General features: G+C 37.7%; 2 protein-coding genes across 2 annotated transcripts in view; one reads left to right on the plus strand and one right to left on the minus strand.

Annotated features, from left to right (window-relative positions):
• The first annotated feature begins 554 nt into the window (after positions 1-554).
• On the plus strand, positions 555-4,688 carry LOC127450384 (proton channel OTOP2-like). The gene is made up of 6 exons (XM_051714471.1): positions 555-930; positions 1,100-1,236; positions 1,327-1,385; positions 1,801-1,949; positions 2,702-3,513; positions 4,481-4,688. Exons 1-6 carry the CDS (start codon positions 555-557, stop codon positions 4,649-4,651), a joined length of 1,704 nt encoding a protein of 567 aa, XP_051570431.1. The 3' UTR covers positions 4,652-4,688.
• Positions 4,689-5,159: 471 nt separating this feature from the next.
• LOC127450324 (protein HID1-like) overlaps positions 5,160-14,869 on the minus strand; it is a 38,796-nt gene continuing 29,086 nt past the window's right edge. Inside the window, exons 15-19 of the mRNA XM_051714335.1 lie at positions 13,240-13,379; positions 13,061-13,150; positions 10,925-11,016; positions 10,685-10,843; positions 5,160-6,281 (exon numbers count right to left, since the gene is read on the minus strand). Of these exons, the coding sequence (XP_051570295.1) occupies positions 6,218-6,281; positions 10,685-10,843; positions 10,925-11,016; positions 13,061-13,150; positions 13,240-13,379 (545 nt within the window). The 3' untranslated portion in view covers positions 5,160-6,217. The remainder of the gene's footprint in view (positions 6,282-10,684; positions 10,844-10,924; positions 11,017-13,060; positions 13,151-13,239; positions 13,380-14,869) is intronic.

Consider the following 14,869-nt stretch of genomic DNA (forward strand, 5'->3'; position numbering starts at 1 on the left):
AAGTTCAGTATGACAATGATTTTGAAATCTGATATAAGCCGAGTTAATAAAGGCTTAATATTTTCAAAACAGAAATGTTTGAAGTAAATAAAAGCAAAATATTTGTTGATGACTCACAGCTATGGGTGTCTGATTAATACTGTACATTTCTATCGTCATCAAACAAGAGAACAGAAAATGTGCAGGTAGCCCTCCCATCAAACACTGTTATCACAATAACTGGGAGCTATTGGCTGGCCGTGATACAGTGTAAGCAAAGGTGAAATCTTTTAAGACTTCCAATATTGCAGAGTCAGATTTGAGGATGCAGGTCCCTTTAGATGTGGGTTACACACAGTCTTAAAGTAAGTAGAAGAAAAGACAGATGATTGGTTGGATACTGATGCGGGTTCAAGTATTTATACATGTCGAAGAAGCTTGACTAGTTCTAATTCTCTTGCTTGACAGCTGTCCACTGATACAGTTTGGTTTGGATGCTTAGATTCAGAGAATCCAAGTTACAGTTGCCAATTGACTTGTGTTTTCTTGTGGCCAGCTCCTCTGACTCAAACAACATGACAACAAAGGAAGACCTAGAGGCCATTGAGACCCAGATATCCACTATCCAAGTGGGAACACAAGGAGAGATGCCACGGAATGGGCCCAGCCCGGAACCTGCCCACGGCAGGGTCAAAGTGGTGGAGAAGGTCCGCAACTGGGGGTGGCTTCTATCTGGATTCATCTCCTTGAATATTCTCCTACTGGGAATTGCCTTAGTGAGCGGAAGTGTCTTCAACAAGATCCAGATCTCATCTTCACACTTGCAGATCTTCCTAATCTTACTTATCATGCTCACCACCATATGGATGGTTTACTACGAAGTCCATACTTCTAGAGCACACAGTGCAGTTCTCTACAAAGATAGCCACGCTGGACCAATTTGGCTGAGAAGTAAGAATGAAGATTCATCCAATCAAACCCACTTCTAGAGTTGGCTGGTGGCAAATGGCAGAAGTTCTAAGCAAGAAAAATTGTGTTGTACTCATATAAACATAAGATATGATCAAGTTTTGACAGTGTACAATCATGTACTTATATTCTGCCTGTGTGTTTTTGTAAGGTGGCCTGGTTCTGTTCGGCGTCTGCAGTGTTATCATGGATATTTTCAAGATCATTTACTATGTGGGTCATATACATTGCGAGTCACCAGTGAAGATAGCTTTCCCTACTGTGCAAGTCATGTTTGTCATTGTCCAGGTAGGTTGCTATAAAGAATGCTCTTCAAATATTGTTAGGCTACTTGTTCTTGTGTTTTCAGTTTTAAACATACGCTCTTACGCATTTCAGACATACATCCTTTGGGTTCACGCCAAAGACTGTGTACAGCTACAGCAAAACATCACACGGTAAGTCTAACTTTCCAACATGTGGTACTGAAGATAACACTGAGCAGACTTGAGTACATAACTTGAGTACTCAGGTTGTTATCTGTTTTAGTCATGTATTTCCTTGTCTTTGATATCTAGACCAAGGCATGTAGACAGGAAGTGAAAAGTGATGGGAAAGTCTGACAAATGATCACACCCTTTCAGACTTGAGAATATAAAGGAGATTGTGCATTTTTAAGTGCATGCAAGCCCATTGTCTCTATTTGGAACTGTGTGATGTCTCGGTGTGAAGCAATGGTCATTTGAAGTTAGCGCAAGGAAATGTTTGCCAGACTGAGGATTTGATTGGAAAACAGGATGTAGCTTACTGTATGTTTCTAAGGAACAATAGTGCAAGCATCTATGTATTGCAATATTTACACTTTCTTTGTAGATGTGGACTAATGTTGACCTTGTCAACGAACCTCATGGTGTGGATGACAGCCGTGACAGAAGAATCACTCCATCAGACTGTGATTCCAACCGACACTTCATCTAACAGTTCCTCTAACACACCTCACAGCTTCAACGTCACATTACAAGGTGCATTATATCAGTCAATGCATACTAGATACGACTGCCTTCTCATCAAATAGGAGCATCCCTTGAGACTTGTATACTTATGGGTAGATTTGGTAGAGTTGGTTTGAGCCACCCAAATTATGTCGATACAGTCCTGATTTCTTGTTAAATTTAGCATAGGGTTGCCAACTGCCAGCCTAGCTTGAATGTTTGGTATTTTGGCCGAAATGAAGATGACCCTCCACCCAGATGATGATATGCTCAAGGGGGACACCAAAACACTTGAGGGGCACTATACAAATGCTCAAGGGGATCAAAACCCCCCACCCACATACAGGCAGTGAAAAGCTTGAGGGGAAAGGCAAACTATGAAACTGGGACCCCAGTCCTATATCGAAGCTCAGAAAATGCTCCTGTATTCATGTGGCAAAAATTTGGCAACCCTAACTGAGCTGTTCCATTCTGAAAAACAAAAACAAAAAAAAAACAATCAAATTTGGTTAGTTGTTCTCAACTGGTCTCCCACTCAGGTCAGGCTGGTCTGTTGACTGGGGTTTGGGGCACTGAGTGCCAGCTTGGTCAGGCTGGGAGACCATAGGCCATCCCAGGGTCCCAGGCTGTCATACTGTTGCCATGAAAGAATGAGTTTCAAGGTATCTGTAGAGCTTAAATTCAAACATCAGTTGGTGGCAAAGACTTTACATTAGGTTTTTTTGTGACAGCTTACCACATTTATAGCATTTCATTGACTTTCTTGTTCCTCTTGCTTTCAGTCCGAAGTGAGGAAACTGAGTGCCAGTGCAGCCATGATTCTTGCGAAATCTTTGAGAAGGTCTATTACTACCTGTACCCCTTTAACATCGAGTACAGCCTCTTTGCTTCAGCCATGGCCTATGTCATGTGGAAGAACGTTGGGCGCCAAATGGATGAGCACAATAGCCATAACCTCCGCTTCAGCCTGTGGGACGTTCTGGTTGGTCCGGTGGCTGGCATGATCATTCTGGTGACGGGTCTGGCTACGTTTGTGATGTATGAAGTGGACATAGCCAAGGAGGACCCAAACAAAAGGCAGGAAGCTCTAACAATGCATTACATCATGAACATAGTGGCCATTCTTCTGATGTCCATAGCAACTCTAGTCGGTTGTATCCTCTTCCGTTTGGATAAGAGGGAACAAGTGTCGGGGAAGAACCCTACGCGAAGTCTGGATGTGGGACTGCTTTTGGGAGCATCTCTGGGCCAGTTCCTCATCTGCTACTTTACTATAGTCGCTGTGCTGGCATCAGGGGTAAAAGGACATGTGAATGGCCTCAACCTGACCTGTTCTATTCTGACTGTGGTCCAGTTGTGTCTACAGAATGCCTTCCTCATCAAGGGTCTCCACCGGGAGCCTTTCAAGGAGAGAAATGCAGCCACTGTCTTTGCCAATGTCATTGCCGTGCAGAGAGATCCAGAAAGACGGAGCAGCTCTATTGTTCCAGCTCACACATTGCCCATCCCCTTGACATTGCTTCAGGGTCGTCTGTCCTGGAAAAGGAGGCTCTTGAAGGAGATTTGTGCCTTCATGTTACTCTGCAATGTTATTGTAAGTACCTGACCCCATTTTCTTTCATGAGACAGGACACGTTCTTGCTTTTTCATATTTTTAATTGTTGCTCAAAGTGTCCATCAGATCTCATGAAAATTACGTGACTGTTGCGAGATTTTTGCAAAATGATAGTACGTGGGTTTTTTTTTTTTTGTATCTGAGCTGTTTTTAAGGTTAATGCTTTTTAAGGTTAATGCTCTATCAACTTTTACATTTTTTTTACAAAAATAACCTTTCTAACCTAAACCTCAAACCTAAACCTAACCGATAGTGTCATAAAAAGCAAATGTGAGATGAAAAATGCAATTGCTGAAGCAACCACATAAATTTGTAGTGCTTCTAAGACACTTTATGCTCACGTGTTGACTCGCATGCTCTTCAGGAAAAGACCCTGGTCCTTTGCATTACAATTGTAATGCTCTTTCAGTTGAGCTGCCACACAATTACATTTTCTTGATCAAGCTTGTAAACATAGTTGGTTATGTAACGGAAACATTACATTGCATCACCTTACAGGTCTTGCGCTATAGTGAAAGTGTTGAGATGCCCATTAACCCATGAGAGATGCATTTTAAGATGGGGTATAAAGTTTTGAGTGTCAATGTTGATTTTAAAAAGGCGAACCAATCAGAAGAAGAATGGGGACAGGGCAAGTATCTTTACTGAAATGAGTGCTTTTAACTAGTTAACTTTTTAATTAGTGAACTAGAACATATTTAGTCTAATACATTAATATCATGGGTAACTGCCAACAAGCCTGGTGTTAAAATGCATCCCCTGAATGGTGCTGTCAATTTAAAATAGTTCAACTTGTGTATTTTTTTTTTTTTTTTTTTTTGTGTGTGTGTTCCGAATCTGCCTTGTGTATACGCCACTTCATTTCTAGATCATATAAGTCTATAACACATCACAAATCAGCTGTCAAAATCAAATTCTTATTATGCACATTGTTTCTGTTTTGTAGCTTTGGATCATGCCTGCCTTTGGAGCCCGGCCTCAGTTTGACAACCGTATTGGATCTGATGTCTATGAATTCCAAATGTGGGTAGCCACTGTGAATATTGGAATGCCGTTTGGGATCTTCTACCGTATGCACTCAGTGGCCAGTCTTTTTGAGGTGTGCCTTGCCTCATGAACATACTGACCACTTAAGAACCGTTTAATCAGCTTATGCACGTACTTTTGTAAAATATATATATATATATATATATATATATATATATATATATATATATATATTTTTTTTTTTAAATATATATATTTTAGTTTATCTAAAAGATTAATGTATTATTTTTTTACTACATTTGTATTTTTTAATACAACGATTTGTATATGTTTATGTGTTTGTGTATGGATATCTTAGGCCATGTTCAACTGAAATAATTTTTAATATGTGAATGATGTCACAATATTCTGAAATATTCAGGCATGTGACTGTTAGCAATTCAGCTAAATACTCTGGAAGTAACACTAGAGATCTGCCTTTCATAGTTCTTGTGAAATCCCAGTTTCTGCTTGTTCTGGTCATTATTTACCCAGAGTGAGTATAATGAGCAAACGTATTACTGCATTCTCATTGTGAGCTGTTATGCTTTTGCTATTGTTCCTTATGGATAAATAAAGTCTGAACATGACACTTGATGCAATGAGAAGTGTGTTTTTGATTTTATATATCCTCTTATTAAATTTTGCACAAAAACACAAGCACAAAAACATTAAAATACAAACGCAAATGTCTTGGTCTGTTCCACAAACTCTCTTATAAATACTGCAACAAATGAAACAAAAAAAAAGTAATCGGCACTTTAAACAATATGATTTAACATATGCAGAAAGATAACAATCACAACCTAATCATTTTGTCCTTTGACAACATCAAATAATCACATTTTTTTATATTGAGACAATGACTGTACTTTAAACATCAAGCAGAATATTTACAGGATCTCATTAGCAAAAGTGATATGCAGACAAAAATAAATATATTGGTATACGGTCAAACGACTGCTATTTAATACTTTGAAAACAATATTTTCATGGTGTATTTCAATACTGGCTAAATTTGTCTAAATAAGCCTAGGAATGTATGATCGTATTTAATTAAATTACTCCTGACATCACTTTAGAGAAAACTGGGATTGAGTGCGGCAGCTATGAATCTGATAATGCAAACATACACAAATGTTCTTACATGTAACGAAAAAGAGGATGCCCTCTTGTGGTGACATGAATACAATCCAGATGTCTTTGTCAATGCTTCTAATAACTTCTAATACTAAGGACTTTCTAGAAATGAGTCCCTCAATTTCACAAGGTTCAAAAACTCATCCCAGCACATACTGCATATAATAGAAGGTCTATAAATAGCATTCCTTCACATAATAAGCACCTTATTCCGATAAAAACCACAGTGAAAGAGTTTCATACGTACAGACTTGCTTACAGTATCTGGACTGCAGAACACAGTATGCTTTTACTATCAGAGCGCATGAGGCCTGGTTTATATTTAGTTGCTTTATCATCTGTACAGCAGCCAGAGCAAACAGAGTGCTGAAGGTCAGTCATGGGCACTTCTCGTGGAGTCTCACAGTCTATGATGTGTTGCCTCTTCTTGGAGGAAGTGGAACGGGTTAAAGCAAAATGACAAGGCAAGATGAATCTGCAGGTTCAGAGGGACCGACAGGTTAAAGCTCTTAACTTTTTACATCCGCTGGATCTCAAAGAGACGTACATCAGTGTCATACCAGATGGGCGGATCCACATTACTGCAAAGAGAGGATGAAACAATGTTAAAATCACTTTACTTGCATAAACCTAAAATCAACAGAAAGAAATAAGAAAATTAAGCTTTTTTACACTGTGACATTGTTGTCAAGAACATTTTCCCCTTAAAGAAATAGATCACCCAAAAATGAAAATTTGCTGATAATTTACTCACCCTCAGGTCATCCAAGATGTATCTGAGTTTCTTTCTTCATCAAAACAGAATTTAAGACTTTTAGGATTTCATTTCAGGCCTCCTCCTCTAAACAATGCAAGTGAATGTACTCCATTATTTGACGGTCCAAAATGCATATTTAGGGTGCATCAGAATAATCCACACGACACAGTCGACAAATTGGGTTTCTTTCTTGGGTTTTAAATTGGGTTTCCAGTCGATAAATAAAGTTCTTCTGAACCCAAACGACTGATTCTTTTTTAGAAACAAAACAATACTTATATACTTTTTAACTACAATTGTTCGCTTCCGTACATCTCTGTGACGCGCTCATGAGAGGGATGACATAAGCTCGTTGGTAAGGTCACGTGTGGAGGAGGAGTCAGGAAGCGCATCATTGTTTACAAGAGAAACTTGCACAGAGCACAGACCAAGTGCCGTTCACAAACCAAATCAGTCCAAAACAATTTCAAAACAATATAAAATAATAAAAAAACATTACTGCAGTAAATAACCATCCTTTATTTCGGAGCAATGCTGTTGCATTATCAACTTGTGCTTTTTCTTTAACAGAAATATATAGGCTATATGACTGTCAGGAATTCAAGCTACACAAGTTGTAGTTAGTGAAACCAAGTGTCCTTTGTGTGAGAGACTTGACAGTGAAGTGGCGTGAAGGTGAGTTATTTATGCAGGCAGTGATGAGTGAGTGAATTGAGTGCAGGTGCGGTGAATTAGAAATCGAGTGATGAGGAGCGGAGTGCTGAGGGAGGCTTGACAATGACAAAGTTTTCACACATACCTGAGTTCTTTGGAAAAACAGCACGGTCACAGCCGATGAATTCAGATATCGACCCTTTGTTTCTTTTGATGGTTCCTCAATCCTCAGGTATAAAATATTCACTGTACACCCTCCAATATTTGAGAGAATGTAGGGGTGTACTGATATCCAGGTTCAGTGTGATAAGCCAGAGCTTCAATCACTCATGATCATGTATAGGCAATCAATGAAAAGATAATATTTTTCATTTTCTTTGGGGTTTCTGAAGGTTGAAGAATCCAGAACAATACACTTACACAAATACAAATCTACAGAAAAGACAATTCAACTTTTGTACAGCACTATTTCTCTTGTAAACAATGATGCGCTTCCTGACTCCTCCTCCACGTGACACGTGACCTTACCAGCGAGCTTACGTCATGCCTCTCTTGAGCGCACATCACAGAGATGTAAGGAAGCGAACATTTGTAGTTAAAAAGTATATAAGTATTGTTTTGTTTCTAAAAATAATCAATAGTTTGGGTTCAGAAGAACTTTATTTGTCGACTGGAGTCGTGTGGATTATTTTGATGCACCCTAAATATGTACAGGTGCATCTCAATAAATTAGAATGTCGTGGAAAAGTTCATTTATTTCAGTAATTCAACTCAAATTGTGAAACCTGTGTATTAAATAAATTCAATGCACACAGACTGAAGTAGTTTAAGTCTTTGGTTCTTTTAATTGTGATGATTTTGGCTCACATTTAACAAAAACCCACCAATTCACTCTCTCAAAAAATTAGAATATGGTGACATGCCAATCAGCTAATCAACTCAAAACACCTGCAAAGGTTTCCTGAGCCTTCAAAATGGTCTCTCAGTTTGGTTCACTAGGCTACACAATCTGCTGATCCGACAGTTGTCCAGAAGACAATCATTGACAACCTTCACAAGGAGGGTAAGCCACAAACATTCATTGCCAAAGAAGCTGGCTGTTCACAGATTGCTGTATCCAAGCATGTTAACAGCAAGTTGAGTGGAAGGAAAAAGTGTGGAAGAAAAAGATGCACAACCAACCGAGAGAACCGCAGCCTTATGATTGTCAAGCAAAATCGATTCAAGAATTTGGGTCAACTTCACAAGGAATGGACTGAGGCTGGGGTCAAGGCATCAAGAGCCACCACACACAGACATGTCAAGGAATTTGGCTACAGTTGTCGTATTCCTCTTGTTAAGCCACTCCTGAACCACAGACAATGTCAGAGGTGTCTTACCTGGGCTAATGAGAAGAAGAACTGGACTGTTGCCCAGTGTTCCAAAGATCTCTTTTCAGATGAGAGCAAGTTTTGTATTTCATTTGGAAACCAAGGTCCTAGAGTCTGGAGGATGGGTGGAGAAGCTCATAGCCCAAGTTGCTTGAAGTCCAGTGTTAAGTTTCCACAGTCTGTGATGATTTGGGGTGCAATGTCATCTGCTGGTGTTGGTCCATTGTGTTTTTTGAAAACCAAAGTCACTGCACCCATTTACCAAGAAATTGTGGAGCACTTCATGCTTCCTTCTGCTGACCAGCTTTTTAAAGATGCTGATTTCATTTTCCAGCAGGATTTGGCACCTGCCCACACTGCCAAACGCGCCAAAAGTTGGTTAAATGACCATGGTGTTGGTGTGCTTGACTAGCCAGCAAACTCACCAGACCTGAACCCCACAGAGAATCTATGGGGTACTGTCAAGAGGAAAATGAGAAACAAGAGACCAAAAAATGCAGATGAGCTGAAGGCCACTGTCAAAGAAACCTGGGCTTCCATACCACCTCAGCAGTGCCACAAACTGATCACCTCCATGCCACGCCGAATTGAGGCAGTAATTAAAGCAAAAGGAGCCCCTACCAAGTATTGAGTACATATACAGTAAATGAACATACTTTCCAGAAGTATTCTAATTTTTTGAGATGGTGAATTGGTGGGTTTTTGTTAAATGTGAGCCAAAATCATCACAATTAAAAGAACCAAAGACTTAAACTACTTCAGTCTGTGTGTATTGAATTTATTTAATACACGAGTTTCACAATTTGAGTTGAATTACTGAAATAAATGAACTTTTCCACGACATTCTAATTTATTGAGATGCACCTGTATTTTGGACCATCAAACAATGGAGGACATTCACTTGCATTGTTTAGAGGAGGAGGCCTGAAATGAAATCCTAAAAATCTTAAATTCTGTTTTGATGAAGAAAGAAACTCTTGTTTGCATTTGAGTAAATTATCAGAAAATTTTCATTTTTGGGTGAACTATTCCTTTAAAGGGATAGCTGACCCAAATATGAAAATATTCCTTTCTTTCTTCTGCTGAACACAAACAAAGATATTTAGAAGAATATTTCAGCTCTGTTGGGCCATACAATGCAAGTCAACAGCGTCCAAAATTTTGAAGGACCTACAGAGCTGAAATATTCTTCTAAAAATCTTCATTTGAGTTCTTCATTTGAGCAAAAAAGTTAAATTCTCCTTAATTTAAGGTACCAAAAAAAAAAAAAAAAATTATAATAATAATAATGGCACATTATTTAAAATATAAAGTAATTTACTGCCTTTAGTTTGTTGATTAAAAAAACATTTTTAAAAATAGTATTTTTTACTGTAATAAAGTAGAAAATTGCTGTACTATGAGATTCCTATGAGAATAACGTCATAAAAATGTTACTTTTGATACCACAAATCTTGAAACAAACTTAATTTTCTTCATGCAAATTATAATGTTTTCTTTATTTCCTTTTAATTTGAGGTGAAATATGACCTGGACATATTTTTGAGAGATTCACCCAAAACTTGCTATGATAAAAACATCTTTATGCAGAGAAGCAGGCATGCAAAAAACAAATGTATGACACATCATTTTACTAATAATATATTGTATTGTAATATATAAAAATATAATTATAATTAATGAATATAATAATTAAATATACAATAATTATTATATTATAAATAATCTTTTAATTAATATTTAATGTTTAATATTTATAATTAATGTAATCATTATTTTAATATTTTATCCATCAGATTTGATTGGATCATGAAAAGTGGACACTCAATACTTAAGCATGTACGAGAGAAGCCTTGCTATATTGTGAATATTTTCATGGCTACAGGGTTGATGGGCACTAAATTCAATAGAAGTATTAAGAACACAAATATTCATACAAATATTATTAAGTAAATTGACTAAGTAGAATCCTTCTGCATGTCTCTGACAGGTAAACTAACCGGTCAGCACTAATCAGCATTCAGGACTGCAATGATTTTATAATATTGGTTAACAAGAGGTTTCCCTGCCTTGTTTACATCAGCAGAAAAGGGTGTTATTACAGTCTGATAACAGAATAACATGAACAACAAAAAAGTGAATCATGATGTCTTTAAGTTGGAAAGCACTCTCCAAGAGAATGAATGTAAAAGCACACACTCACCGCAGGTAGATGACTCCCCACATGTACGTACGGAACCACATGGCAGTTCCTGCATTGGCCTGATACTTCCTGATGAGAATGGGGTGTGGTACAGGCAGCAGACCCACTAGAGTGCCATGCTGAAGAAACTTCAGGATCTCTGATTCATCTGTCAGACCTCTGAGGAAATATCATGGAGTCATATTTCACTGCGGTAAATCAAACGACACGCAGCCATCAACACACAAGCTCTGATCTTACTTGTCAATGCAGATCTTCTCCACCTGTGGCACCAGCACCTGCAGTAAACGCATGATGGTCTGCAGAGGGAGTTTGTTCTTCCAGGACAGGACCTGCGACAGAGTCAAAACACCCATAAAGAGCGCTCGAAGGCCTGTTTCATACCTGTCTGCAGAGGGTCCACATAAGGACCAGAGTGGCACTGGTCCAATCAAATTGACGGCTGGCCCAACCAATCAAAGCAGAATATACTAAAGATTTGGAAATAATGAGATGAAATAAGCTGCATTTGGTCGCACCTAAGTAATCATAGCTCAAACACATGAATTGCATCATATTTCTGTTGTATTCATAGTTTCAGAAATGTATTTTAATTTTAAATATAGGAAATATGTTGATTTGGTAATGGTGATTTGAAAAAGTTGCACAGCTTGCGTCGTGTTGCGTCATTTGTAGTAATGCCAATGAACGAACTGACATTTAATGATGTGCAGGATACATGTAATTACATTTTCAGTAGATAAAATGCTAATTCTTGATATCAGCAATGGAATTACTACAAGTGAAAATGCAAATTTGTCATATCTGTAATTACATTTGCACTAATCTGTGTCCCAAATGACGCACTAAACACTATGCATTTACAATATGCACTCATGCACTCAGCCATGTAGTGTATACATTTTCAAAGAGTAGCATCGTCCCAAATGCAACACTTAACGTTTTTTTACTGCACAGATGCATTCACTGTTTAACAACTGAAGGAAATGACATTTCAAATGCATGCGATGTGTTGCCGTTAGCTTTAGCGCGTTAGCTAAACTCAGTTCAACACTTGTATCTCAAACAACGTACATATTCACACAGCATTGTGTGATGGTAAAGCATTTAACTCACATTTGTAAGGTGCTGTCTTCACTGATGTTTCGCTAGTTGCTACATTCTCCATTATTTACAATTGTTTTGTCAGACCAGCAGCGCAGTCAGGTAACTCCACCCCTTCCGCTATGTATGGAAAGCCGCGAGCACTGAGTGCATGAATTGTTCAATATTTCACACTCTGTTTGACAGTTGAAGAAGTGCATCATCCAGGTACTCGTAGCACAATTCTTGTTGTTGCATTTTCAGTGTTAACAAACAACTTGCACTACTTACACTACAAAATGACAGAATAGTGCAGAAGTGTGCGGTTTGGGACGCACCTAGCAGTAAAAACTTGTTTAACTTGCTGTTCCTTGAATAAAATATAGCATCATTACTCATGGAAATACCATTCTTGATTTAAATAAAATGGAATTTCAACTAGTAAAAAAAATTATAATTGATTTCTGTAACTGCACTTTCACTTGTAGTATTCACTACTGTTCAAAATGCAATCTCAGCTATCTATACCAAATTTCTTACTAGTTTAAATTCCAAAAACTCATATCCACTATGTACTTACTAGTAAAAACTATATTTTTTATATCAATAATTGCATTGTTACTAGTGCAAATGTCTATTCCTTATATCAAATCCAAGGAAAGATATCAGTAAAATTAGTATTAGTAAAAATGCTCAAGTAAATGTTTTTAAAAATTTGTTTTTCACTAGTGGCAATGTTAATTTCAGATATCTGTGATGTGACTGTAACTAGTAAGAAAGCCTTTTAAGATACCTTTATTACTCCCCAATTTATTTATATCCAAAATTCATTTCTAGATATCTGAAATACCAAATTTAACATGTTAAAATAGATTTACAGATATTAAAAATAGCATTTTTTACTAGTTGTAATTCAATTGAAATTCAAAGGAATAATGTATACCTGAATATCTGCTGAGGAGGGAAAGATTATCAGTTGACGACGAATGAAAATTTGGGTCTGTTGCTCACACAAAGCTATCGTATGACAACAGAAGAGCTGTTTTTTTTTTGTTTTTTTTTTTAACTTAAAAGTTTTAAATGGTTATTGGTTGGACAAAACGTTAAGATTCTTCAAAGTTTTCTCTTAAAAATTAACAGCATATGGGTTCGGAACGGCATGAGGGTGAGTAAATAATTACAAATGTTTATATTTTGGGGGTGGGGGGGTTGAAATATCCCTTAATTCCAGGATTAAAAAAGTGTGAGGCACACCTCTAGGACTCAGATCACAATGAATGAAGGTCTTCTTACCCAGTCTGGTTTGGGATTCCAGGGGCTGACAGAAGATGATGTGCTGGACAGACGTCTCCTCGCCATCTCTGCTTCAGTGTAGAACACGTCCTGAGAACATACGTCACCACTGATATCACTTTTGTGTGAAGATAAATTAAAAATATGACATGTACAGTGAGTGTGTGTGCTCCTCTGACCTCATTGTCTCGTCCTGAGATGGACTCGGTGTCGCTGGCTCCGGCTGTCCCGCTGTGTTCAGGGGTCTGTGGTGATCCTGGCACGGTTACCATGGTACCATCCTCTGAAACCTGTGACTTCTCCGTCAGTTTGTCAATGCCTAAATTTAGAGTTATTTAGAGAAGACTCTTTGTAATATTGAATACAAAATTGAGCCTTTTCTCCCTATAAATATACAGGAAATATGCTAGTGCTTGCCTCCACTTATGCGCATTAAGTTTTTCTTTTCCCTTTATTTCACCTTCAGCTGATATTAATCACCAAGGGTCCTAAACATCCCAATTGTCAATGCTATTACCCAAAGAATCCTGTGCAAACCATAGACCAGAGTTTTGGCACAAATCCCATGTTGTTTTCGAAATGAGAACTATTATCTATGTTATATAAACTATTATTTAACATTAAAATAACATAGCATTGCTAAAGTTGCTAGTCTTAAACAGACCAAATGGCATTTCCCATCTCAGAGGTCTTGAACATCTTGAATTAATCCAACATTTAAAATCATACAATGTCAGAATTTTGACAATTTGTTGAATTGAAATTCAATTAATTGTAATAAAAAGCTACTTTGGAAACACGTTCTATTTGTTAACATTAGTAAATGCATTAGGTTTCATGAACAATCAATGAATAATTTTTTTAGAGCATTTATTAATCTTTGTTTGCAAATATCCAATGGTTCAATGTTCGTTCATAACGCACGATTAACTGAATTAAGAATGAAATCAAGATGTGGCCTTGTGTGATTACAAAATGTAAAATGCTGCGTGTTATAAAACCGGCTCCTTCAGAGCTTCAGTAAGTGATGTGTGCTCACAGGGCGCCCTCTAGGGGTTATTGATGCAACCGGCAACCGGTGGAGTTTCTGGTGCCTCCATAGGGTAAGATGGTGCCCCCTGTAGGGAGTAGGTGCACTACACAGACTGTGTAATATGCATATTGGGAGCGGCAGTACCAGTCAGTAATACAATATTGAAGATGATTAATACCAAGAAATGTACCATGTATTCACATGGTCCCTTACCACATTCTTCACAGTTTTAGCAATAAATGCTTTTTGAATTATCAAGGGAATAGTTCACCCAAAAATTTAAATTCTCTCATCATTTACTCAACCTTATGCCATCCCAGATGTGTATGACTTTCTTTCATCTGTTGAACTCAAATAAAGAAGTGATCTATCAATACAAGCCTGCAGTAGTGTGCAAGTGTGTGTTTATTACAGTGTTTTGATTTTGTTTTGGAGTATTATTCATTGCTAAACGAGAGTTATATGTTTACTGTGTTGAAGTCACGTTACTTAAGTGTGTGTGTATATTACATTGCTTTTCACTTGTCTTAAGAGTATTCATTGCTAGGGTTAGTGTTGTGTGTTTACTGTGTGTTAAACTTACATCGTTTAAGAGTGTTCTTGAACAGTAGTTTACTTGTTTTAGAGTATTATTCATTACTATTCATTCCTGCGTTTGTCATCTCGCTCGACCCTCAGTTTCGGTTAGCCACGTGAACTAGCTTTGTTGTGCTAAATAGTAAAGCACGTCCAGCTTATTTTCACTTAACGACATGATATCAGCGTATATATTTGAC

This window comes from Myxocyprinus asiaticus, chromosome 13, assembly GCF_019703515.2.
Source record: "Myxocyprinus asiaticus isolate MX2 ecotype Aquarium Trade chromosome 13, UBuf_Myxa_2, whole genome shotgun sequence".
Lineage (NCBI taxonomy): Eukaryota > Metazoa > Chordata > Actinopteri > Cypriniformes > Catostomidae > Myxocyprinus > Myxocyprinus asiaticus.

Excerpts from the sequence above, each read along its gene's own strand:
- LOC127450384 (XM_051714471.1), top strand. The coding sequence starts at position 555 with ATGACAACAAAGGAAGACCTAGAGGCCATTGAGACCCAGATATCCACT. Across the intron at positions 1,386-1,800 it reads CTACAGCAAAACATCACACG|ATGTGGACTAATGTTGACCT; the intron begins GTAAGTCTAACT and ends CTTTCTTTGTAG. Across the intron at positions 3,514-4,480 it reads TGTTACTCTGCAATGTTATT|CTTTGGATCATGCCTGCCTT; the intron begins GTAAGTACCTGA and ends TCTGTTTTGTAG.